Source organism: Idiotropiscis lumnitzeri, chromosome 13, assembly GCF_059441095.1.
Source record: "Idiotropiscis lumnitzeri isolate Australia: NSW breed Sydney's pygmy pipehorse chromosome 13, RoL_Ilum_1.0, whole genome shotgun sequence".
NCBI classification, from domain to species: Eukaryota; Metazoa; Chordata; class Actinopteri; order Syngnathiformes; family Syngnathidae; genus Idiotropiscis; species Idiotropiscis lumnitzeri.
In genome coordinates this window covers 14,120,309-14,147,763 of record NC_142403.1, presented here as the reverse complement: position 1 = coordinate 14,147,763, position 27,455 = coordinate 14,120,309, and the positions used below count along the sequence as shown (strand labels likewise).

Genomic DNA, 27,455 nt, shown 5'->3' with positions numbered 1-27,455 from the left:
TGAAATTAATCAACGATGCAAGTAAAATAAAAATATATATTTTTTTTTTTGGACAAAAAAAATAAAATTCTTTACATTCTACTTAAAAGATGTCATCACTGTATATTTTTATATAGCGACAATATTTTTCTCACACATTACAAAACTTTCTAAAACCAAAACCACATCGTCACTTCAACCACATTGTGATTTCTAGATCCAGAATGCAAAGCGTCTTGACTAAGACAGTGCCGACCGACCTTGGCTTTATAAACTTAAAAGAAAAAAAAAAAAGGGGGGGGGGGTCTCGTCACCACATGTAAAGCAAGACTCTTTCTGTCAAATGGCACGTTAATGGGTTAAATGATGCATTCCCCATAAGATCAAGGACAGACTTGGGGAACCGAGGGTGAAAGGTCAAGCCGGCAATTTATGGTTCAACTTAAGGTCAACTCGGTCCAATTACGAAGACGTGCTTAGCGCCAGCAAACACAGAGCAACTTGTGAAGCGCTTTCATCAGAAACTTAGAAATTCCTCTCACGAGCGCGACGGCGAGAGCTTTCGGAGAGACGACATCAAACGCTCGGAATTATTCGTCTGTTGCAATCTGCGGCAAGCAGGCAGGAGGCGGATAAAAAAAATAATAATCATCATAAAAATGCTATCTCCGATGACATTCTGCATCCTCAATGGAGTCCTTCCCCCATTTGGCAAGAAAATAATACAAAATGGGAAACACATAAACTAACTTAGCAAAAGACACATTGGGTAATTGACTGCATTGTAAATAGTGTTGACCCCCCCCCCCCCCCTCTTCCAAACTAACCCCCGCAGCCCATGTGGAATGGGAAGAGCCAAAGTTCAAGTTTACCGTCTGCTTCTGCTCAACGGGGACTTCACAATGGGAGCGGACATTATTACGGCAGTATGTTATTAGTGATCAGGGGATATCTGGACTCCTGTCTTGAATTACACTTGCGACTTGCTTATTAACACTATCGCCACATTTCCGCAGCACGCTCAATATTTTGGGGCGCTTTGTCACTGGAAACTGCAGAAACCACGCACCGTTGAACGCATCAGCCCGAGTGAGACAAGCTAACAATGGAGGACTATGTGAGGTTTCCTTTTATTACTCATTGCGCACGGCAAAGTACGAACTTTTACTGTAGAGGAGACTGAGGGCAGCAAGAGGGCTGCAGCAAAGTAGAGATTGTGGACTATTAACACTGCAGCGTTAAGAGAGTATGTGAGAATAGGTCAATTTAATACCAACTAATATATCTTACCATGTGTGTTATTCAAGAGGGGTTAAGGGATGCAAGAAAGCAGATTGCTGGAGTTTTGTGGAGACTATGGAGCTGCGTTTAGGGTAAGGCACTGCAACATGCTACGCTAGTGTGTTTTATTCAAGAGGACAGTGGATTAGTTAAGGAAGCAGGTAACTTAACTTGTTTCAATCGCATTTTTACATCATGGGTGATATTCAAATGGAGATTAAGGGCACCAAGGAAACCCCTGCAACCAAGCGGAGACTCTGGAGTATAAAGCTGCAATTCACAGAGTAAGCCACAGCAACGGGGTAAGCTACATTTTTAATGTTACTCAAGAGGAGACCGAGGGCAGCAACAAAAAACGCAGCAGTAGAGTGGAGACTGTGGAGTACAATTTTGCAGTGTCCAGCCTAAGAAAGTACAGCAATAATGTAAACTCAAGTAATTGTGTGTGTTACTCAAGTGGAGAATGAGGGCAGGAATAAAATAGACAGCTGCAAGGAAAGTGGAGACTGTGGAGTATAACATTGCAGGGTTCACTAAAACACCAGAGGAGTTCAAGGGGAGCAAAAACAAGACCTAATGGAGTAACATGGAGCAGCTTCGGGTCTAAAGGAGAATGCAGGCAGCATGAAAATGGAGCGCGGCAGCAAAGTGGAGACTGTGGAGAGTATGGCACAACAACAAGGTAAATAAAGGTTATGGATGTGTTACTGAACAAGAGACTAAGGGCATCCGTGACAACCGCCGTTTGCTTTTGCTTTGCTGTGTGCGTGCATGCGTGACAAGCTCGGCAACATGTCTGATTGCCACCTCCAACGACTTATTTGTCCAAGACGATGCCGGGCATGCCTGCCACGATAAGCGCCGGATGGCCACAAATGTCCCGTCAGACGGTTGAGCACACGTTGCAAAGGGTGGCTTTGAAGCGCTTTTGCGATTGGCTGCGAGGTCCGAATTAGCCAGCGACCGCTAACGCAATGTGTCGCCTTCAAACTGAGCACGGTCGCCCTGGCAACTGCTTCACCATCATCCATTCTCCACCCACCGGTTTCTTTTTCTTCTTTACCTTGAAGTATGCAACTATTTGTTCACGTTTGCTCTCTCACACACACACACACAAGCGAGCTCGCCCTCATGACAGTTTTGGATCGCAGACAAAACCAGAAACATTCTTGGGTCCACTGAAAATGCCTCATCTTTTATTAACTAACCATCCTGCTTTGAACTGATGGCCCAATAAAGCATTTTTTGCGAGACGGGAATATCTTGGAAATTCACGAGAGCCGGCAGATAAGCGTTATCTGATCTTCAAGCTAGACTTGGTGAAGCAGCATTTGGCTCATTGCCCAAGTTTAGTCTGGCGTGCTCGCGTGAGCCTAACCTATAAGAACAAAAAATTTATGGATAATAAAATAAGTAATTCAATATTTTTGTAAGAGGGACTAATTTATTGCTTGTTTTAGATTTGTTTTTTTATTTTTAAACATGCGACCTTGATAAAATAATGGAATTTTAAATCGCAAATGCATTTTTGATAGGGCAGTGGAGATTTACAGTTTGATTTTTTTTTTTTTTTTTTAAATCACTCAGCTCTAATTCAATCACCAAATCACAATTCAGAAACCCTTTTCGATCCCATTAAAAATAATCTTAAAATAAAAAAAAAAAAAAGAATTAAGATCAGGAAAATGTAGTCAAATACCAACAGAGGAGAGCAAAATCATCTTCTTTCAACTCGTCGCGGGCATAATAATCGATTTGTTTAATCGTTAAGAATGATTTCAATGGGAACATGCGGAAGGCTTCACCCATCTCATTAAAAATAATATTCAACAGAAAGACGAGATCAATGAAATTCACTTTGCAGCGGAACCGAGAGGGAATTAACTTTTTCTTTTTTTTCTTTTTCAAGACATTTTAGGAAAATAGGGTCAAACTTTTTTGACTGTGAAGCTCTTGTTTTCTTTTATAGTACCCCCCCCCCCCAATACACCAGTCTCCCTTGCCTCCCCGCCTGACCTAGCGCCCACCCCGACCACCCAAACCCGACCCCCCGCCCCCACCGAACAGCCACTCAGGTCACACTAAATATAGCTCCCCCTCTCAAAAGCGCCCACCGCCGGCATCAAGCCGACTCCTCCTAATGTGGACCAAACTATGTCCAACGAGCAGGCAGGCCTGCCTCCCGAGTCTCATCTCAGCCCCTTTTATAGGAACACCGGTGACACTACGCGGGACATGAATAACAAACAGGAATCTATTGGCAGCCGAAGAGGCAGCCGTGAAATGTCCTCTCTGATTAGAGTTGCAATCGAGTGGGTGTCGGGGTTTATCTTTGGGCGGCCAGGAAACTGCGAGTGATGGCGCACATTGGGGGGGGGGGGGACAAAACAAGTCTGTTAATGGTCATCTTAAAGTACTGCGCTGACATGTTCATGTTGCAAATGGAAGTGTGCTCAGGTTGGAGCTGGCGTGGGCAAACTATGGCCCGGGGGCCACATGCAGTCCGTTAAATGTTTTAATCCGGCCCGCCGAACTTGGAAAAAAATTAAATGAATAAACCTTGTTCATGTTTTATTTGTTTCCGTGTGGCAGCTTTCGGCTTTCAGTTTTTTTTTCCAGCAACAAAGTTTCTTTTCAACGCATGCCTGGCTACCGGTTGTCAGCTTAATAAAACTTTAGCGTAGCTAAGTATCCGAAAAATACGACCAATCACCTTCGGGGTTCGTGTGCGCATTCATGCTCTTTGAAGAAGGGAATGGCATGTTGTTTTGGATTTTATGGTGGTGATCATGGTTTTTGTTCAGGTGAGCTCACGTTTGATCCAAAATGTCAAAACATTTTTATATTTTTGCAAGTAGAAGTGATTTTGGTGGCGATTCTTTGCCGTTTTAGACAATAGAATGGATAAATCAAGCAGGGGTGTACCATTTTTTTTGTAAATCTCATCGCAAAAATCCCCTAAATCACTACAGAGTCTTTTATTTTGTTATTTTTCATGCATTCCTCTTATATATGTGCCAATGTTCAGCCCATCCAAGTGTGCCTTTAATTTGTATAACTTTTAATTTTTCATGTGTTTAATCTGTAAGTGCTCAGGGGTGATGTTAAAATGTAAGCTTTTCAGCCAGCTATTTGGGAGATAAGTAAGAATTTGAATACGTGTGCTCCCTTCCCAGTCACAAGTCAGAGAAAAGCATCTTAGAGCGTGATGCCTGGATGCTTGGGTTGATCCTATTCCAGAGTATGTGAAATGATTACAGCAGAGTAGTCACACCATTGCTTCCTTTAAAAAAAAAAAGAAAAAAACGTGGGAAACATAATATTTTCCTAGAACATTGGCCCCAAAATAAATAATAAAAAAAAAAAAATTCCCGGGAGCACTATGAGAATGTGAAGAAACAGTCTTATGATTGTCAGCCTCCTCTCTGCTGCCTCTGACAAAGCGTCCAAAACTGCAGAGAGTGGAAACGTCTGCAGTGGCAGCACCACCACTTTCCGGGGTAATAAAAGATAAGATTAAGTGATTAGGCAAATGCCGGCTGCAAAGCTGCCCGTTCTCCTTACAAACGTCAGCCAGGGCTCCCTTCTGTGAAAGCACAATGCATCACCTGCTCATCCACCAAAAGAAAGCAACATCAGCTCATGTTTGACTCCTCCACTCAAAGATGCAAGCATGCAAATAGAAGGAAAAAAAAGTCGTGTAGTCGAGCATTGCATAGTACAGCAAACGATAGTCGACGACAGTATTGTATATCGCAGAGCATATGGCATATCACAGATGGTACAGTATACTCAGTGGTGGGCGGTCAAGGCCTGCAAGGCCTTCTCTGCTGGCCTAACATAATTAAGAAATGATGATCCTATTCTTCACATTGATGCTTCTTATCATGTAGAATATGTAGCCGTTAGCAACTTGCTAATACAAGTGATATAGCCTGGAAATGTAGTCAGTGCGTGTACATTTATGCACATCTGAAACTGACCCCCCCCCGTAGATCCCAACAACCAGTTCAGAGGTCGAATCATCAACCATTATGGAATATGTCCATCACGGTCGTAACTAAAGCCCACAATGAAGGACCGCGGCGTGTATCAGGAAGCGGATAACAACATTCTGGCCGTCGCCTTCCTGTCTCGGTTACCGTGGAAACAGTTGCCCGTGTCGGAAGAGGCAATTCTATTTCAGCAGGCGGGCCGGCCGGCAAATACAACTATAAAACATGACTTAACAGTAAAAGGCAGAGCGGAAGGAAGTGGCAAAGAAAAGATACTAACCGATGAGATGGGGAGCAGCACTGGAGTGGATTGGCGGGGGTGTTGGGGGGGGGTGGGCGAGCACTTCAACGGAAAAGACTGCAGGGTGGTTGAGGTGGAAGTTGAGTTTTCACCCCTGAAGACAGGGGTTCTCAAAATTTTGGAGTCCAGCGACCAGGGTTGTCATGAATGATCCATCTTCAGATACACCGGCACTAGAAGGAAGTTAGAAAGAGGGAGCGATGAAGGTACCGCGATGTCCTCGTATGTGGGCAAGGAGAGCCACAGTCATACTTTCGGACTAGCACACAAATACGAAATGAAAACAAGAAAGAAGATGGACAGACTCTCCAACCCAACTGCAGCACAGTCACTAACTAGGTCACGCCCTTAAACCCGCTGACTGCCTCTAATATTTTTTCTTTGCCTTGTTTATCAGTTGTCTCATTACGGTGTGTTTTGAGAAAGAAAAACATCATAGAGGTATATTTCGTCACATTAACAATTATGTTTTTTTTTTCTAGAACGGATAATTGTCATTCCCATTCATTTCAATGGTGAAATATGATTTGAGATAAGTCTGCGCACAAATTAACTTGGTATCAAGACAAGGTAAGCCAGCTTGAGTTATATGGTGGCTTTATATTCAAAATCTTCACAAAAAAATGAATATGCAAATCCAAGTTTAAAAAAAAACAAGTTAGCAGAGGACTAAAGGGTTCCTCCCAGTTCTCTGGTGACCTCAGATATGCATGAGGAGCGAGGAGTCTGCCCAGTAACAACATTAGCGTAGACGGCTAATGCGCACTTGGCACCGTTCTGGCAACGACCGTTATCAAAGTGCGTCTGATTACGCGCGCAAAGTGGACGGCGGCCAAGAGCAATAAGTTGCTGAAGCAGACTGGCCCATTCAACGAAGGCTTCCCAAAATGTATTCACGGCTTCGTCTTTGACATCCATCCCTCCTCTCCGCCTTGCACTCATAATGGACCTTTTGAGTCACTCCGTTTGTCTTCCATCATTTGCCCAAAGCCAAATCCTTTCTTTAGACTCCCTTTGTTTTGGTTTTTCACCCGCCCCTCCACCCCCGACGCCGTCTCTGTGAAGGGTAAGCGATCACACTCGTGCCGGGCGACAAAAGCTTTTGCGCGATAGCAGACTGTGAGTGAAGGTCAACACGGAGCCTGCGGGAGAAGAGCGACTGACAGGGATCAAATACTAATCGATATCGAACACCAGCTCACTCTCTCTCGACTCAGTTACGCTTTTTCACACTCTGGTGGCTGCGTCTGCGCCGGTGTCAAAGTGCAGTCGGCCTATCGGGTTTCTCTTCTTCCGTCCGGCCGAGCTGCGACGTTGGGAGACTCGGTGGTGTGCGTGACAGCGGCATGCTTGGGAATCATCCGAGGGCGTATTGCGTTACCGGCTGCTTTATGGACGCCGTACTTTGTACGCCGGTAAACGACACCACCAAGTAAAGCAACGTAGCACCAGACCGCAAGAACTGAGCGGGCTCACGTTACTCCCGGTAAACGAACGTCAGCGCTTTTGTGTGCCGGGACCCGACGTCGCACAATGGACGCCCCGAGGCTTTGGCGAGATGTTCGAACCCTGTCGCGAAGTGTTGTGGCTCAAAAGATTGGAAATTTGATTCAGACAAGCTTTTGAGGGTCAGATGATCAACATTGCCGCAAGGTGACTTCACGAGGGGCGGGACGATATCAAAGGTCCGCTGGGAAACGCTAACCCACTTATTGTTTTGTAGACGCGTCGTCTGGTCGAATCCTAAGATAACTCGATCAGTGTCATGAGAATTCAGTCGTTGCAGGAAGATTCAATACTGGTTTGGTTGGAGCCGTTTCGGCGGCGACAAAACGGCACATTTGTTGGGTTTTAGAAGGTGCTGCAAATCAGTGGTCCCCAACCAGAATAGCAACAAAGAAAAACTAATTAAGTGCAACCATTAAATTTAAAGGACTGTAGTTAGAATTAGCGGGAGCCGTCACCTCGTTTCTCTTCAACGGGCCAATCCCATTTTCGTGTAATGGGAGACAAGACACCTGAAGAGTGTTACTTATGTCCAGCCCGGTGTTTTAATAGAGCATCATAATTAATTTTGATTCGAATTTTGAATTTGATTAGTTTTTTTTTTTTTTAATATTTTTATTATTAGTTTTTTTTTTTAGTTTTATGGAATAAAAAAAAACTTGACATCATATCATAAGTATGTGCTATCACCATTACTATCCTGTCCAAAGATTAAAAATGCTCTTTTTGGTGATGATCGACACTTTCAAAGAGGTATTCGAGTTGAGAAAATGTGAGCAGTATTAATCCCATCTTGATCTCGATCTGGAACTGGATTGAATTAGATTAGGGAAGGTGTACCGAATAATGCAGTCAGTGAGTGTTTCAAATTGAATGAGGGAACCACATGACATAATAGTTTACTCGAAACAGCGAGACCGTCTGTGTAAACAAAACAGCACTTTTTTCCAAAAGGGAACACATGCTTAATCCTTACTGCCAGACATGAAGTACTTTGAATCAGGAAAACTGTGTCACTTGGTAATCACAACTTCTGATGGTCAGTCTGAATGAAAATCAGGTTATGACCCTCCGCCCCAAAACAGCCTTTGATTCTGATGTTCCACCATACAGTGTGGCTATGGTTTGGGTCAGTCAGTTATCCAATTAGAAGTAGTAAAATGCAGACAAAATAAATAAATAAATAAAAGAGATGGCTCGCCGAACAAATAATAAATAAATAAATAAATAAATAAAAGAGATGCCTCGCTGAACAAATCAATCAGACCAATTATTTTTGGAGCGGAGACTGATGGCACAGCAGCAAAAAGGAGACAGCAACATATCACAGTGCATTTTCCCTAGCTAAGACACAGCAAAGAAATAGAAAGTCTAGAAACCAGTTTTCTTCGCATTATCCCCAACGTTCACAACGTGTGATTGAAAAACAAAAAAAATATTTAGCATCGTCGACCACGATTACATAATACATTGTAACTTGATGGCAAGCGATACCAAATTAACATTAACATTATTTTTAAGATGGAGTCCAGGGGAAGCAAATACAACAAAAAAAAAGCAGGAGCCCCAGAATTGATCCCTGTGGAACGCCATAAAATAGTGGGCAATGCGGGACTCAGAATAAAGCTCAAATAAAAACGTCTGTCTGCCAAACCACTCTAGAGCGCTCCTACTAATGACCACTTGGGACTATAAACGAGCCAACAGAATACTGTGGTCCACCGTATCGAACGCTGCAGTCAATCACAGCGTCTTAAAACCTGACAGGAAAAACCTCTCTGACGTTATGTTCACCCGAGAAAAAGTTCAACTGAGTGAGCACAACTTTTTTCCAGATTTATTTTGAAACAAAATGTAATAATTTATGCAATTACAAACATTTTATGAGGTTACACGTTGTTTTTCACTATTCCAGGCAGGCAACAGCGGAAGGTTTAAAAAAAAAAAGCATCAGCAGCAAATAGAATTCTGCTGAGAACAAGGAAAGCGCGCACTATTTGGATCATGCTGTAATTACAAACAACATACCACTCGGAAAGCGAGTGCAAATGCAATTACAACTGATGGTACAGAAACCGCAACCGGGGGATGACATTTGGAGGAAATACAAAAAGACGCAGTTTGGAAATGTCAGCGAGAGACTACTTAGACTGATGGATAGACCGAGTGAAGCAAGGAAGAGTAGAAGTGAAAAGGTGGCATATACAGAAGCGAGCGCAACTCTCGGGAGACTTTCTCTCTAACCTCTTTCCGTGTCTTCCAACTTTAAATTGAGGGAATGCGTGTTGGAGGGAAAAGTTGGAGAGAATTTGTTTCTTGACTAATGAACGCCTATCTGCGCTTTCCAGCCTACGCGTCACGTTGCTTGATACACGACTTGCTGCTCCGCTAGCTCGCCAGCGGCCCACATTAGCGTCTCGGTGCTCACCTCGCCTCGTCCTGATGGCCGAGCCTGCCTCTGACTGTCACATTAACTACCCCCCCCCTCTCTCTCTCTTTCTCTCGCTCTCTCGCTTCACCTGCTCTTGTACTGATAAATCAGGTCACTCTGGAAAACAATTGTTTCTGCTCTTCTTGGATGCCGAGTGCCCATCCGCAAGGAATCAAATAAGGTAACATAACATCATATTTTGGAATTTCTAAAAACATAGCAACTAATTTCTAAATAATCCCAAATGAAGTGCAATAATCAAGCTTCCGTTGATTCAACGCATCCCAAGTGGCCATCCTGCAAAATGTTTAAAACCCCCAAAAAAAAACTGTTCCAGGAGAGTCCAGCACCAGATATTTGTCATTGCGTGCTAAAACAACGCAGATGCAAGGAAATGCGAATGCAAAGTCGATCAGTGGAGAAACATGCATGAGCTCATGATTACATTTCATTGTTGGTCAAAATTAGGAAGTTACGAATTTTCTTAGGAGCTATTTTTGAAAAGCTAAAAAAAAAAAACCCACTGATCTACAGCCTTTATCCTGGAAAAGGGGAAGCTGAAGTCTGCCTGCATTTAACCTCTCGGTCTGTTTATCCCATCTTCATTGAGAGGAGGAAATAGAAAAACACCGCGACCTTTTCTGGCACGTACCTCCGCCCTAATGGAGGGCTTTGCCGAGTCTAAACATCACTCCCACAGCATATAGACGAGAAGAACTGAAGGAAGGCTGAAAGAGATGAGGCAAAATGCGAGCAAGGCCCCAATCAGTAAGCGATAGGAACCGAAGAGGAAAACACACCTGCCCTGTTATCCCTCTTGAATCCCGACACAACGAACCTGTTTTCATTCAAAGTGAATGGGACGGGTAGAATACGAAAAGCAATACACGCGGGCGCTTGATCGCAATGCTTGCCTCACATTTGCTGGCTCTCACTACAATAATCTGAATGAAAAGAATCAGCACGATCAATAGTTACAAAACGAATAATTTTTTTGTCTGCACGGCATGATACAGATTCCAAGTGTGGCACATTTCTGCAGGATGTTGGAAGAATCCAAAATTGGATTGAATAATTGGAATTTGGGGGAATTAAGGAGAATCGACCAATAAGTGAGGGACAATTACAATTTTGTAAAAAACAAATTAAGAAATTCATTAATAAAAAAAACCTCAAGAAAACGATTTTAAAAAATTGCTTATGGGAAATGTCTAATGGTGCAATGAAACCAATTCCAAAATCTGGCATGTTTTTTTTTTTTTTGCTGGGACAAATCCTTCAAAGGAAAAAAAAAAAATCCTAAAATTCTGAAAAAGCCTACCAGAACACCTGCAATATATTTGTGGTCGGCACTTTAAATGGTGGCAAGTGTGTGCTGAGTCCCTTTTTACGAGAGTTTGAATGTGATGTAGATTTTAAACACAGTCCCCATTTAGATATAAGTAACTGCAACCAAGTAAGAAACTATAACCAACTGTAATGAAGTAACTCAGCAGCAAGTAACTGCAATTAAACAGACCAAAGTTAAAGTAAGCAAAAAAGTCAGGAAAGGCCTACTTAAACATCTGAACTTTATTTGAGGTTAATCAGGGGTGGGCAAACTTTTTGATTGGCGTGCCACAATGTGTTCTAAAATTTGACAGAGGGGACCAGGAGGAGATTGATGGAGTGTTTTGGTAACCTCACCTCATCGGAGAGAAAGAAAAATCCATTTAATTTTAAATAAAAGTGAACAAAAGCATTACAATGATATGTATGTCTTTGAAAAAACATTTAGATTTTTTTTTTGTATTTAGAAAACAAAACATGAACAAGGTTTATTCATGAAATTCTTTTCAAGTTTGGCGGGCCGGATTAAAACGTCTAAAGGGCCGCATGTGGCCCCCGGGCCCTAGTTTGCCCACCCCTGCTCTAAATGGTGCCAGGTGAGTGTTGACTTCCATTTAACATGAGTGCGAATGAGACCGACTTATTCTAAACATGCCCACGGCCCCGTTTGAAGAGGGTGTGCACACTTGTGCAACCACATAAGCTCGATTTTTCCATCCTCCAAAAGTGTTTTTCTTCCCCTAATTTGAAGGTCACACAAATTGGGGGGAAAAAAATTTGAATTACATTTTTTGTATTGCAAAAAAATTAGCTTTTGAACAGAGGGTGTGTAAACTTTTAATAACCACGTTTTATATCAATTAAAATATAAATCAATTAAACAAATGAGATAAAACAATAAGATTTTTTTTTATTTACACATATAAATAAACACTTTGAAATATTACAAGATTCTTGACACGCAAATGCCTGAAGAGAAATTTCCACCTCAACTCCAAACCAAGAGTGACGCTAAAATATTGTGACAAATGCCAACACGGCAACAGCTCATTCTCACTTTCTACATATCAAAGATTGCAGTTGCTTTTGCAGGTGCGCGGTCTGTTCAACAAAGGCCGAGTGTGGTTACAAGCACGCTCACCCAACATTTGGCTAGGTCGGGCGGGTCAAGTAATCCGAGAGCGTTGTTCAAGTCTCATCTGGCCAGTCCAGACCGGTTTCCAGTCACATGTTACAAGTCCGACAGCTGCAAATGTGTGGGCCGCTTGACCAAGTATTGAAATATGATGTGTTAGTTCATCTGACACGCACACACCCGCAAAGTGGAGTCATCTTTCTTAGTTACAGTTGAGCGCTTCAGTAAATACAGTCGAGCCGGTCTTCAGGGAAGGGAGCGACTTAAACGGAGCTAAATAAAATTGCAATCAACGGACAAGGTCGGAGTTTAATCCAGAGTCGGCGATGTAATGTAAAATTCCATTCATCCGACCATCAATGCTCTTCAATAAGGTCACGGGTGAGCTGGAGCCGATCCCAGCTGACATTTTCTGTGTAGGAGGCAGCGTACGCCAGGGACCTGCCAGTCAACAGCAGCATATAAATCAGAGATTTTAAAAAAATTGTGTGCTGTTGAGCCTTTTTATTTTTTAAACCCAAACGCAGCATTGCCGACGATAGGAATAGTTGGAAAAGACGACTACGGCAATTCCAGCAACAAACGAGTGAGCAGGAATGCCGATAACTTCAAAGTCCACATAAAGAGTCGTTAATGTCAATGTCCAGATAAAGAGACTTTGAAGATTGGGAAGGGGGTCACGTAATTCTCCTTAATCCACAGATAGCAAAGACGCTGAGATTCACACTTTGGAGTTGCAGCAAATCAACAAAGGCAAACTCAAAGTTGGGGGTAGATGACTGAGTGGATCTTCAGGAGAACAACAAGATCAGATGAAAGCATGGAAATGTGCTGGTGAGTTTTGCATGGGTGTGTTGCCAACAATTTAGTGATCAGGGTAGCCTAAAAAAAGGTGAGCATGGCTAACTGGCAGACTGGAAGGGTAACAAATGGGGTGTGACTGGGACAATTTGTTGAAATTAAAATGATCATTTCAACAAGATAATCTCTTTGGTATTGTTAAGAAAAAAATTGTTTAAGGCACCGGGGTCGAACTCAAGGCGCGGGGGCCAGATCTGGCCCGCGACCTCATATTATGTGGCCCGCGGGTGTGTGGACTTCCTGTTTCTGGCACATTTTCTTCACTTTTATCATTGATATGAGATATTGCCATTTATTTGTTACCAATCCTCCCCTTTTAAAATACATTTAAAAATTGCTGAACAAATAATTACTGACTATCCTGACTATCATAGCGATAACGACCCTCTGAGGGAAACCATAACGACGATGTGGCCCATCCACAAAAATTAGTTTGACAACCCTGGTTTAAAGAACATTTGTCAACCAACTGTTTTCCACCTCTCAGTTCGACATACTTTGTAGCTGCTTGATACCAATATGCCACTAGATGGCGGCAAAGCAGTGTTTTTACATTAGACATAGCATTAGCCTAAGCGCAAGTTGTTTCTCTGCGAATAATGGAGGATAGGTTCACCCCCAAAATATTTGCAAGTAGGCGGAGTCACATTGAATTTAAAATGGTTCCCAGGGGCCGCCTTCCAAGTTTTTGCTGACAGAGATGCGACATCACCTTGTTTGTCGCTTCACACCTGTCAACCATCGCACAATGCATTACGAACATGTCAACGGGACGAAGCCGGCGACATCTCGCGTGCCCTCGGCCCAGAAGTCACGGCGTGAGAGGAAGCAGGCGTCACGTTATGACGGAGAGCAGAATTGGCCACGAGAAAGATGTGAAGGAAAGAAGGCGAAAGGTCTGATCGCTCGGCTCGACCGTGATTACCCGCACGTCTGCGGAAGACGCGTCGTGAATGTCGGTGGGCGAGAGACGAGCAGGGGAGGGAGGCGAGGAGTTGGTCGCCATCATCATGGAGATCAAAAGCTTGTCTGCTTGTTCCGCCTGCAGCACTCCTCTAAAGTTTGCAAGAAAGGAGGAGTGGGAAGGAGGAGGAGGGGAAGGGAGGATCTACATCAGGACTTAAAGATTTTTTTTTAACTCTGTTCTCATAACGCAGGTCTCCCGATGTTACCTCTTCATTCAAAAATAGACCCAAGTTATATTGTGGCCACTCGTGTGTTTACTCAACTTCATTCGTCGGCTCAATATTTTACTAAACATGCAATCCAAATACAACAGTAACTGGTCGTGCTACGTGTATATTAACTCAAAAAGTAGCGACTGTATGAATGTGGTGTTGTGTCCGCTTCGGGCAGCGCGATTAAATTGACGTCAGAGGCGTTCGCGCGAGCGGGCGCTGTTGCGTGCCGTGCGGCGAATGATGCCTTTGAAGCGGAGGTACACGGAACGAAGCAGCGAAAATGTGCACATTCGCCCTTTTGGCGCAGTTAAAAAAACAATAACTTTCTTTGCGCATTGCGTCGGGGCAGCCAATCAGCTCCGGGACGTTCTCCTGTGGACATCCATTTTTTTTTTTTAACTTGACCAAGACGGCAATCTTGTTTTTTTTTTTCTAGGTTTGCTCTCGGGAACGCTGTTGTCGTCACAACGCGAAGCCCCGCCCCTCTCCGTGAGCGCGAATTAGCGTCTGCGTTGCGAACACGCCACCGAATGAAGCCTTGGGAACGTTCCAACAGATTTGGTGTGAACCAATTATGACAACGGAATCCAAAGACATCTCTAACAAACTAGACTACTTCGTAAGAATTGAGCTCAACTCAAATTGGAACCCAAATGGAAGAGTAATTCAAATATTGATGCATCAGGCTCACCTGAGCATTCAAAATCTTCAGAGATAATCTGAGGGTGAGCCAGAGATCAAAGACGGCGATTTTCCACAACAAACTTTCAACCAGCGTCTCAAACCACAAACACAAAAGGAGTCATGAGCAAACTTGGCGTTCAGAAGTCAACCGGTCTTCACCCTAAAAGCAGCGAGCGCTTCTAAATTGGGACCTTCATCCGTGACCAAACCACTTGGACCAATCCTTGCTGCCTCACCTCCATTGTTGCCTGCACAAACTCAAGAATAAACTTTTCTCCTTCTTAACCTGAAAGGGATTAGCGGGTAGGAAAAAAAAAAAAAAAAAAATCAAAGATTTCCTCCACCGTAATCTCCTGTGCTGAGCTCAGCCGTGTTCGAGAATTCTCAAATGCAGGAAAAAAAAAATGGTGTGCTCAGACTGCGACTGTTTGAGAGGCACACTTTGCGCTTGTCTCCGAGGCTGCCGAAATCCTAACATCTGCCGCTCGCAAACGCCACCAGCGGAACGCAGACGATTGCCAGTGGCATTAAGGTATTTCAAATGAGCTCTGCGAACGCAACAGAGACAGGAAGGAGGGGGTGGGGGGGTCCAAGAGACAGAGTCTAATTCATTCAGGGAACACAGGCATGGCAGCGTGGAAATCAATCACCAGAGCTCTTTATCGTATCAGAGCAAAGACATTAGCAGGTATTCCACCTCTCTTATGGAAGCAAAAAAAAAAAAAAAAAAAGTGAGATTATTTCACACAGTCACTGTCCTTCCAACAGTCACTTGATTTTAAATGCCATAATTAATGCATAGCTGCAGGGCATACGCCAATTTATGTGGCACTGACTCGTTAGCGCGCGGCAGCTAGCATCGACTCGGTACAATTAACTCATTCACTACCAGCTGTGTTAAAAAAAAAAAAAAAAAAAATGGATCTTTGACGTCTTTAGCCGTCAATGGTAGTCAATGAGTTAAAGTGTGCGACAGTCAGTCGTCGCTCTTCTTCCCGTTCGATGGAGGATTTGCTGCGAAAACATCAACTGCATGACCCTTTTTTTTTTTTTCCCTCTCCAATACGCCATCCCAGAATAAAACATAGTCCTTCATCGGGTCGATGGAAAAGCGCAAGATTGAGGTGTGCCCAAAATAAAATACGACGCCGTGATGGCTTGTCAGACAAATAGACACAATTCCCCGTAGATGATTGAATGTTCCTGTAAATGTTAAGCCATGAAGATAAGCTGCCTTATCTGCCAGGCGTCCAAACAACACCGAACACATTTAAGCACGACTACAAAGACGCGAGAATGCCAACGCCGAGGAATCTTAATGTGAATCGGCAACAAGTTGTGCTCTCTTCAAACGCCGCGCTACTTTCGCAAACAACTTTTCTTCCGTCAACCAAACAAACGGCACATTACGGGAACGCATTCCCTGCTGTGGACGTTTTATCTACTGAAATCCAAGCGTTTAGTTTATTTTTCAACAGATCATCAAAAGAGCAGACAAAACAAATGAAGTGGCGAAACGTCGCTTGTTACTCTATAATTATAAATGGACAGAAATGCCAACGCTTTAAAAGTTGGGCGAGTTACGCTGAGTAAAAACACTGACACAGGGCTCTTCGATCCTGTCCCTCGAGGGTCGGTGTCCTGTCCGGTTTCCATCTCTCCCTGCTGCAACACACCTGATTCAAATGATATCTGATGATGTGATTATTTCAATCGGGTTTGTTGAAGCGGGGAGAGACGGAAAACCAGGCAGGACCCCGGCCCTCGAGGAACAGGATTGAGGACCCCTGCTCTATATTGTCCCTGGGTGTGATTGTGAGTGCGGACGACAACTTAAGTCTTACTCCAGTCCAAATCATGTGACCCGTGTACCCACCTCTGCTGAGTCCTAAAAAAAGCGGCGTTCTATAACACACCCTCCCCGCGTATGCCCGTCTTATGTTTCATGCATTATTCACAGAGGAAATAAGGGAATGTTGACGAGAATGTACGAAAAGTCCTGGATCAGCATCCTTTGTGGTGGGTCCACCCCTTTTGCAGCATTTGATGGAAATCACTTGATAAAAAAAAAAAGCGTGGATGGAGCGAGCAACAGGAGTGAGAGCCAGAGGGAGACATCTGTGTTTGAGAGCCGTTGCACTTGTGGAGCTGTGTGGTATTTCTTTGGCAAACGTCCCGACACCTCTGCTCCTGAGCCGCGGCCAAACACAACACAGCCCACCAAACGGAATTCAATGGAGCAGAAATTTGACCTGCCCAGGATGAATTCACTTTTCTTACTTTATAGCATATACGGAATATTACTAAAAAAAAAAAATTGAAACTCCCTTGGCTGCATACAGGTCTTAAACCACATGAGAATTGGTGAAATATTTTTGTTTTGATGTTTCCTCACATCAGAGAGAATTTATGCCGGCATGGGTGTTAAAGTAAAGTAAGGTTTACAATTACCATAACGTGGATGCTAATTTTTGTTAGCCTATTTTTTTCCATTTCCCCATCATATGTTAGCATTAAGCTAACGTTCAACAAAATGATTTGCGATGTTGAAATATACAACATTTTCCCCAAACTCTTTTCCAAAGGTCTAAGAGCCATGAGTGATGCGATAAATACAAAGATGAAAAAAACGGGATTACCCAAATGTGTCAAACCTAAAATCTATTTTCACTCATTTTCCCCAAAACATCTTGCCAGTTAATAGTGTTATTCTCAAGCAATTTTTTAAGACTTTAAATAAATATCTGACAAAGTGGCGACAGACCAGTCGTATCAATTTGTGAAATAAAAATACAAAAATTGACCAGATTTAGAGGGGGCATGATCATGGGTGCAGGTTTTCAATTGCCAGAATCACAAGCATGGCCGACAACATCATCCGCAAGGGGGGGATTTTGCAGTTCACCTGCCAATGTCATGCGCTCCCCGCAGCGACAATGTCAAGCACCCTGATTTGAATGCAAATGAGGGATGCCGCAACGTTCCATCCCACAACGGCGCACACGCCCCGTTAAGTCGAGCAAAATACCAAAAGAAAGAAAACTCCATCCATGCGCACTTTTAGTTCAAATACGGCCATTGGGGTTTCCGCCAGACCTCTACAATATGGCGACCCTACGGATTTTCGCCAACCATGGGCGGATCCTGGAATGTTCATCCGAGTAGTGCAGCTCCACTCCAAACGATGAGGAAGCCATCAGCCGACGAAAAGGAGCTGAGCGGCTTTTAATTCCAAGGCATCAAAAATCAATACGCGTGTTTTCAAACGTTAAGTCGAGACGTCCTAATGCTTTGCGTTTGATCTAATTGCAATAAATCTGACGACGGTAATCGCAGCGAGAGAGAGAGAGAGTCTGCGGCAGTGCAGCGGGAGACAACAAATCATCTATTGTTAGCCGTTTTTAAATTGATAAGTGCTTCCATCTAATAACTCTACTGGGTGGCCATCGGATCCTTTCAGAAAGACGAGTCGATGTGCCAGGAATAACGTCAGATGATATACGAGAGCCCGTCCTAAATGGATCTCGGAGCGGTGACTCTGTGTTTATGTCTTTGTCTCGCCTCCCGAGGTGTTTAATAAAGAAACAAGGCCGCCCATTTAAAAACATTCTCACCGTGTTAAACTGTCTGGAGCGTTTCCATTCCCACTGTAAATTGGATTGGGACTTTAAGTGGCGAGAAAATGGCGACGTGGGCCCGAACAGACTCTCAAGATGCCATTGGTAGATGCTGTGTTTGGGAGGGAACACGGGGGCCAGGTCTTCAGGTGACTCAAATGGTCCTTTTGCATCTGCGTGGTGATCATTTCCCAGCACGTCGGCCTTTTTTTGTGCTTCTGAGGTATGGCGGCTTTTAAAATGTGTTTTTTTTGTTTTTTTTAAAGCGCGATCCCTCTCCAAAGTGACTCAAAGCCAGTGCATGACAGACGAGATGTGAGAAGACCTTAAACTGTTGGAAGTGTAGCTCATTATCACTCCGCACTGTTTACGGCAGAATTCTTTTGGAAAAAGCGGCAGGCGACTTCAGTGGAAGTCAAAACAACATTTTGACACGATGAAGCAATTACATTTATTACGTCTACCTCACCTTATTTAAAACACTTGCTTTTGTTAAAGGAGACAAATTGTGGCATTTTCACACAAATGTGTCTTTAAAAAAAAAAAATGGCTGTGATATGCTTTGGTCAAAATAACAAAAGGATAAAACGTTCGCAGCTTTTATCTCAGCCTGCAACGATTAATTAAATAAATGTAATAAATTACAAAAATGGGTTGTCACGAATAAATGGAAAGAGAACAAATGTACAATTAACATATCCATTCAACAGCTGCCAATAGCAACAAATTACAAAGTCAACGCAACAGGGAAACGAGATAACGGTTTAGCTAGTTAGCAACCAGCTAACTTTATACCAGGGGTGGGCAAACTTTTTGATTGGCGGGCCACAACGGGTTCTAAAATTTGACAGAGGGGCCGGACCAGGAGTGGATGGATGGAGTGTTTTGGTAACCTCACCTCATCGGAGAACAAAAATACATTTAATTTTAAATGAAAGTGAACAAAAGCATGACAACAACATATATGTCTTTAAAAAACCACAGCAATTAGAAAATGAAATTTTAACAAGATTTATTAACTTAATTATTTTCAAGTTCGGCGGGCCGGATTAAAACGTTGAACGGGCCGCATGTGGCCCTCGTGCCGTAGTTTGCCCACGCCTGCTTTATACTCTCATTCGCTGACACCCACGTCACTCACCAGGCACCGCCTTCTAAAGTTAAACACACTCAAAAATGACATTTTCGACAGTAGAACGTGAAAATGAGGAGTCTAAAATTAACTAATGACAGTAGAATCCACACGTTAGTAAAAATATTTCCTCCCCAGCCCTAGTTTACTAAAAATTTACAAGTGAGTTATGAATAACATAGCGGTGCTTTAATGCATGTGCCATTTATGAGACGCCAACATTAACGATCCCATTCACTAATGCTAACACGAACATTGCAGCTCTGCTTATCTTTCGGCGTTGACGTGATTGTGCTCCAATGCAGCTGGGCGTTGTCGTTCTTGTCGACAAAACTATAGAGGAAGCCCTTCAGGAACAACGTGACGCCTTTTTGTTTCATTCCCGTTAAAAAGTACATTATTGCAGCTTGATGTCTACTTGCAAACAGTTACCCCGAGAGTCCGGTAATGAGCCCTACGGGGTACATTACCACTGTATTAGGGAAATTAGATTGCATCGTAAGGACAGAAATCGCCTCCTACAATAACCGCTTTTATGACATTGTACTTTAAATGAGATGACATTGAAGTCAAGTGAAGGTCGGTTTCTTTTGTATGCACAGGGAGACATTTTGGGGTAGAATAGCGATATACATGGAAATACACCCTGCGGGGCGCAATTTTTGCAGCCCCCCCTGTCAGGAGTCGCCTTGCGGCGATGAGGAGGTGGACCCAAGAAGCGAGGAAGCAGGGGTAGGTGAAGCTTTAAGGAGATTTATTGTGGAGCTTGGTGGGGACGAACAACGGGGCGTGGGCAAAGAAACAACACAGGCAACTGAACGAGACTAACCGGACGATGACAAGGACCAAACACGAGACGGGAACGAGCCAGGCGGACAGGGAACGAAGACAAGTGCAACAACGGGAGCGAAGCGCAAGTCGTGAGAGTCCGAGGTGACGTGGCAACAGGAGGCAAACAGGGTAATGACCCGACACTGCGTTGTCGGTCTGGAAGGTTTAAATAGTCCGGGTACTTAGGGGAGCAGATGGGAAGCAGGTGCGTGATGATGACTAGGAACAGGTGCGTGATGATGACTAGGAACAGGTGCGTAGCTGGTGAGAACGAAAACAATAACAAAGGCACATGGCAGGGAGGTGATGAAAACAATAACAAAAGGCACATGGCAGGAAGGAGGGAAGAAAATAACAACAAAAACACTGACGTGGCAGACACGGGTCATGACAGTACCCCCCCCTCAAGGGACGGCTTCCAGACGTCCCAAACGAAAACAGTCAAAAATGAAACCAAGTCCAAGAACGAGGGTGGGCGGAAGGGGGCCGGTAGGTGGGACCAAGGCCCGCGAACTAGGCCGGTCTGGCGGATGTCCAGGGGGCCAGACCAGCGAGCCCCGACGGGGCCATTCGGGCGGACGTCCGGGAGGCGGGACCAAGGCCCGCGAACTAGGCTGGTCTGGCGGATGTCCAGGGGGCCAGACCAGCGAGTCCCGACGGGGCCATTCGGGCGGACGGCCGGGAGGCGGGACCAAGGCCCGCGAACTAGGCCAGTCTGGCGGATGTCCAGGGGGCCAGACCAGCGAGTCCCGACGGGGCCATTCAGGCGGGCGTCCGGGAGGCCCGATCAACAAGTCCACCCGTGAACACTCAGGCGGACGTCCGGGCGCACCCGAGACCGGAACGTGGAGCGGCGGCTGGTCGTCCAGCCCCGCCGAGTCAGGAACGTGGAGCGGCGGCTGGTCGTCGAACCCCGCCGAGACAGGAACGTGGAGCGGCGGCAGGTCGTCGAGCCCCGCCGAAGCAGGAACGTGGAGCTGTGGCTGGTCGTCGAACGCCGGCGGGACGGGAACTTGGAGCGGCGGATGATCGTCGAGTGCCCGCGGGACAGGAACGTGGAGCGGCGGCTGGTCCTCGAACCCCGCCGAGACAGGAACGTGGAGCGGCGGCTGGTCCTCGAACCCCGCCGAGACAGGAACGTGGAGCGGCGGCTGGTCCTCGAACCCCGCCGAGACCGGAACGTGGCCCGGCGGCTGGTCCTCCAACCCCGCTGAGACAGGAACGTGGAGCGGCGGCAGGTCATCGCACCCCGCCGGGACAGGAACGTGGAGCGGCGGCTGGTCCTCGAACCCCGCCGGGACAGGAACGTGGAGCGGCGGCTGGTCCTCGAACCCCGCCGAGACAGGAACGTGGAGTGGCGGCTGGTCCTCGAACCCCGCCGAGACCGGAACGTGGCACGGCGGCTGGTCCTCCAACCCCGCTGAGACAGGAACGTGGAGCGGCGGCGGTTCGTCGGATGCCGCCGAGGCAAGGGCGGCAGGCGGCGGCTGGTCATCGTCCACCGCTGAGGCAGGAATCTGGAGCGGTAGTGGATCGTCGGACGCCGCCGACACGGAGGCGAGAAGTGGCGGTGGTTCATCTGGCACCGCAGGGCCAGAGGCGAGTGGCGACGGCGGTTCATCGGACGCCGCCGAGAACGGGACTTGGAGCCGCGGCGGGCCGGGCGCAGCGGGGACCGGGACTGGTAGCGGACGCAGGGCGTGCTCCGCCGCGACAGGGACTTGTGACGGACGCAAGGCGTGCTCCGCCAGAACTGGGACTTGTGGCGGACGCGGGGCCTGCTCCGCCGGAACAGGGACTGGGGGCGGACGCAGAACGTGCTCCGCCGGGATAGGGACTTGTGGCGGACGCATGGCGTGCTCCGCCGGAACAGGGACTTGTGGCGGACGCAGGACGTGCTCCGCCAGAACAGGGACTTGTGGCGGAGGCATGGCGTGCTCCGCCGGAACAGGGACTTGGGGCGGACGCATGGAGTGCTCCGCCGGAACAGGGACTTGCGGCGGACGCAGGACGTGCTCCGCCGGAACAGGGACTGATGGCGGACACAGGGCGTGCTCCGCCGGGACAGGGACTGATGGCGGACACAGGGCGTGCTCCGCCGGGACAGGGACTGGTGGCGGACGCAGGACGTGCTCCGCCAGAACAGGGACTTGTGGCGGACACAGAACGTGCTCCGCCAGAACAGGGACTTGTGGCGGACGCATGGCGTGCTCCGCAGGAACAGGGACTGATGGCGGACACAGGGCGTGCTCCGCCGGGATAGGGACTTGTGGCGGACGCAGGACGTGCTCCGCCGGAACAGGGACTTGTGGCGGACGCAGGACGTGCTCCGCCAGAACTGTGACTTGTGGCGGACGCATGGCGTGCTCCGCCGGAACAGGGACTGGTGGCGGACGCAGGGCGTGCTCCGCCGGAACAGGGACTTGTGGCGGACGCAGGACGTGCTCCGCCGGAACAGGAACTTGAAGCGCTGGCGAGGCGCCGGAGCGGGGGTCAGCAGCTCTCGGGAGGCCAGAACAGGCCCCAGCAGCTCGGGGGGAACCGGGACGGGGCTTATCATCTGGCGGGGAGCCGGAACGGGACTCATCTGCTGGCGGGGAGCCGGCACGGGGCGCGGCAGCTGGCGGGGAACCGGAACGGGGCTCGGCAGCTGGCGGGGAGCCGGGAAGGGGCTCAGCAGCTGGCGGGGAGCCGGGAAGGGGCTCAGCAGCTGGGGAGGAACCGGAACGGGGCTCAGCAGCTAGCGGGGAGCTGAGACGGGGCTCAGCAGCTGGCAGAGAGCCGGGATGGGACGCTGCGGCTGGAGAGGAGCCGGGACAAAGTTCAGTAGCTGGCGGGGGGGCGACAGAGGGCCGGATGCAGCAGTCGGTCCGGGCACAGCCGAACCGGGGGCCCTGATCCCTATCAGCCTGCCGCCATAGGGAATCAGGGGAATGGGGAACACGCGGGACCAAGGTTACAGGGGCTGGTGAACGCGAGCTAGGGGGTGCCAGGGGAACGTGAGCAGGTGCTAAAACCGATGGTGAACGAGGGGAACGACGTGGCCGTGATCTACGTGATTTGGGACGTGAAGTGCGCGAGGTGGATTGGGAGGTGGTCTTGGAAGACTCAAACGAAAAAGGTGTCAGGAATGGTTCGGGGGGGAAAAAGTGACTGGTACTAACTGTGTCCGGGTGGCGCTGAGCGTCTAACAAGGCGTAGATGTGGTCTGCATCGTACTCGTGATCCGAGTCGACAAAAACGTGCGGGGCATAGTGCTCAGAATCATCTGCTAAATCATTATCAACTAAAGCGTGAGTGGGTGAATTGGCCTGGTGATCAAAATTGTCGTCGTAATCGGAATCAATGGTACAGTGTGGAGGAAGGTCGGGAAGGAAGACGAGGGCGTTACCGTGAAAGGAAGACGAGGTACGGGGCTGGTCGGCAGGCTGGTGAGGGGCAGGCACCGGAGGCTGCACGGTCGGTGCAGCTGACGTGGGGGCTGCATGGGTTGCTGCAGCTGACGTGGAGGCGACGTGGGTTGCTGCTACGGACGTGGAGGCGACGTGGGTTGCGGCAGATGACGTGGAAGCGGGACGCCTTTCAGCCAGCTGTCGGTCGGCCAGCTGTGCCAGCCTCATGCTCTCCACCATCTTGACCTCCAGCTCCACCATCTGAGCTGTCAGCTCCATGATAGTCTCCCGGGGTGGTACCGCGGCGGCGCCCTTCTCCGCGATCGAGGCCACCTGCTCCGCTATCTGGGCCAGTCGTGCGCCCAACTCAGCGCGGCGGGAGTCCAAAAGGTAGGCGGTCTTTTCGAACAAGTCCTCGTAATCTGGGGAAGCGGGTAGCGTGGCAGACGTGGCGCTGAGCTGATCGGCGGGTTGGTGGGGGGGGTCCGTGCGGCGGTGTCCATGACGCCGCCGCGAGCCCCTCGCTGGGTCCTTTTTTCGAGGTCGGGTCATTCTGTCAGGAGTCGCCTTGCGGCGATGAGGAGGTGGACCCAAGAAGCGAGGAAGCAGGGGTAGGTGAAGCTTTAAGGAGATTTATTGTGGAGCTTGGTGGGGACGAACAACGGGGCGTGGGCAAAGAAACAACACAGGCAACTGAACGAGACTAACCGGACGATGACAAGGACCAAACACGAGACGGGAACGAGCCAGGCGGACAGGGAACGAAGACAAGTGCAACAACGGGAGCGAAGCGCAAGTCGTGAGAGTCCGAGGTGACGTGGCAACAGGAGGCAAACAGGGTAATGACCCGACACTGCGTTGTCGGTCTGGAAGGTTTAAATAGTCCGGGTACTTAGGGGAGCAGATGGGAAGCAGGTGCGTGATGATGACTAGGAACAGGTGCGTGATGATGACTAGGAACAGGTGCGTAGCTGGTGAGAACGAAAACAATAACAAAGGCACATGGCAGGGAGGTGATGAAAACAATAACAAAAGGCACATGGCAGGAAGGAGGGAAGAAAATAACAACAAAAACACTGACGTGGCAGACACGGGTCATGACACCCCCCAAATAAAATTGGTATAATTGCTTAGCGGTAAATCTACCACAAATTATGATCCTGAAATTTATCTTACAACATTACAATTAAAAAGAAATGGCTTCATTTTGAAAACCTCCACTAACGACCCAGACTAAACTTGGTTCTCCATGACAAACATAAGAGCTTGGTCTCTCAGTCGAAATGAACGATACTTTTTCCAGACTAATTACTACTTTCCTATTAGTAAAGGCTTTGGTGTTATCATATGGCGGGAAATCCTTCTACAAAGAACAACTTTTAAAAAAAAAATCAGGCGATGCGACAAGACGCACTCCTAAAAGCGAAAAATGTCAAAATGAGTGTCAAGGATGGATGACATGGCAGTGTTGTTGTTTTGTCCTCGTCATCATTTCTTGACCGCCGCCCTCGTATCAATTACCTTTGTGGGAAAGGAAAGCCCGTGCCAGTCAATGATTACTGACACAGCAGCTCCTCACATCAACACAGCCTGCCGTTCGTTTCTTCGGAGGCCAATTTGCAGAGCAGCCGCGACACGGCCGAGGCTAATGAAGGGAAACTTGAAAAGATGGACAGACTGCGACCGCGCGGACGCAGTGAGGAGCGCTTTTTGATGCGCTGAATGTTGAAAAGCGTCTTAAGTGTTTTGGCTTTTCAAACTTTTCTAAATATTCATGAGCTTCAATAGAAAGGAACTTGGAAAAGAATCGCTCGCGCCTCACATATGACAGCTTACAATCGTGCGTGATGTTGAAAGCGACGTCTCTGAACCTAAATTATACAAACCAGGAAAAGATAAAGATTTTCATATATTTGATTGCTAAATGGTCCTTTTTAAATTCAAGATGACAGCTGATTGACATTTTTGGTTCATTGCAGCTGGATAAGTTAATCAGTTTGGCTTAAGGATTACGAGACCGACTTTTTTTTTTTTATATTTGGAAGTAAGCTTCAAGCAAGCAATGTTTTTTGACATGCAGAAATTAAAAATAAATAAATAAATAAATACTCACTGAAGCAGTTCATTCATTTCCTAAATGCAACATACTATCCCCAATTTCTGGCCCTTTGAGAAGCACTACGTATAAATGATTCGCCAGACGGGAAAAGCACGCATACGCGTACACGCCACACGAGCTGGAGCTGCACATGCTGCTGAAAGAGCCATTGTGACAGCAATGGAACGCGCCTCGTAACGAGAAGGGACAGGGCGAAGAGGGGGGCAAAGCTAAAATGTCAGGGTGCAGGGCACAAGACGACGCGCGGTGCCCGCATGACAATGTGGGCGAAGCCGTCAAGTGTGCGTGTGTGTGTGTGTGTGTGAGGAGGGGGGTGCTCGTGGTTTGGTGGGCGCTGCGTCTCAGCACACAAGGTCAGCAGCGATAGTCAAAACAAACAGCAAGTATTGCGTCATCCGACTCCTCAAGCCACTGTGCAGTCAAAAAAACGGGAAAATGAGGTAGACAGGATCCAGCCTGGACTGGTCAGCAGTCAATCGCTGGTTTGTTCCCGAACCACTAAACAGGGGGCATTTCGGGTATATTTGTATTTTAAATTAGGAAAACCCAACAGATGTGTACTTTATATAGACTGTGTTTCAATAATATGAGTTGTTCTTCGCAGATGATAAAGAATACGGCTGAAAATAATTAGCTGACTACATGTGTTGCTGCACCGTTTGCGCTCAATGGCTCGTTAAGGTGGAGCACTCACAAAATCAAGGTACAATGTTCCTGCGGTAATCTAACGCCCACACAAAAAGGTTTGCAATCATTTTTATTTTAATGACCACAAGAGGGCGACAAAGCACTTGTTTGGTATTAGACAAGGCTGTGGCATGACCAAATGAGGCTCTCACCTCACTTCAAAATATTTCTTTCAACAGAAGACGCCGCAAGGTGGCGCCCAAAAAAAATACTGCAAATTCTGAAATCATAAATATGAAAAGAATTACTGTATACCTATATACGGATTTGTATGCAAGTAGTCAAAAAGGGCCATAATCTATCAAAACCAAAATTTGCTCTCCGAGCTGCTAAACGCAGTATTAACGCTAATTACAACATGAAACGGCATTGCAAACTATTTGAAGTGTTCATCATCTTTCATCAAATCATCTTCCCAGCTGGGCAAGTACCCATTTTGCCTCAATTGCTTTAAGACCACTAATAAGCCATTCCAGGCAATTCCTAATGAATCAAACGATCAAAAAGATGGTGACGGATTGCTGCTTGAAAACAATGAGGTCGCTAGCCTGACACGTAGCCTAGCAGCTAATGAGACGCGGTCGGGCCGGGTTCACGCCAGTCCGTCACACATGTGAGTCATTTACCACCGCGACTTTACAACAATTCGTCTGTGCGCCTCCGTCTGCTAGTCATTTGGCCTCACTCATCAACAATAACCAACGCCAAGACCCCCCCACCCCACGAATCCGTCAACCTCGGCCTCGCACACTAACACATGACACGCAGAATAAACAAACAAGTCAAATAGCCAATTCCTATGCAAACCATCCCGCTTGTCGGGATAAACTATTAGACATGCTTGGGTCTTCCGCGTAATATGTCCGCGGGAACAATAAACCAACTTTAATGACAAGTAAATTCATATCTCTGCTTCCTTGTACAGCAGCCCTTTTTTAACACTCTCTCTCTCTCTCTCTCTCTCTCTCTCTCTCTCTCTCTCTCTCTCTCTCTC

The 27,455-nt window shown here is 46.9% G+C and overlaps 1 protein-coding gene across 6 annotated transcripts in view; it reads right to left on the bottom strand.

The window, feature by feature from the left end:
* The window catches only part of sema6bb (sema domain, transmembrane domain (TM), and cytoplasmic domain, (semaphorin) 6Bb), a 155,400-nt gene that overhangs the window by 88,900 nt on the left and 39,045 nt on the right, over nucleotides 1-27,455 (bottom strand). For 2 of the 6 annotated variants that reach the window (XM_088313893.1, XM_088313894.1), the window contains exon 1: nucleotides 25,769-25,857. The exons of 2 other annotated variants lie outside the window; for them this stretch is intronic. In XM_088313893.1, coding sequence (XP_088170019.1) covers nucleotides 25,769-25,785 — 17 coding nt within the window. In that variant the 5' untranslated portion in view covers nucleotides 25,786-25,857. Of the gene's footprint in view, nucleotides 1-5,535; nucleotides 5,730-9,306; nucleotides 9,349-25,768; nucleotides 25,858-27,455 lie in introns of those variants that run through there. 2 more of the 6 variants (XM_088313897.1, XM_088313895.1) reach the window with 2 other exon arrangements.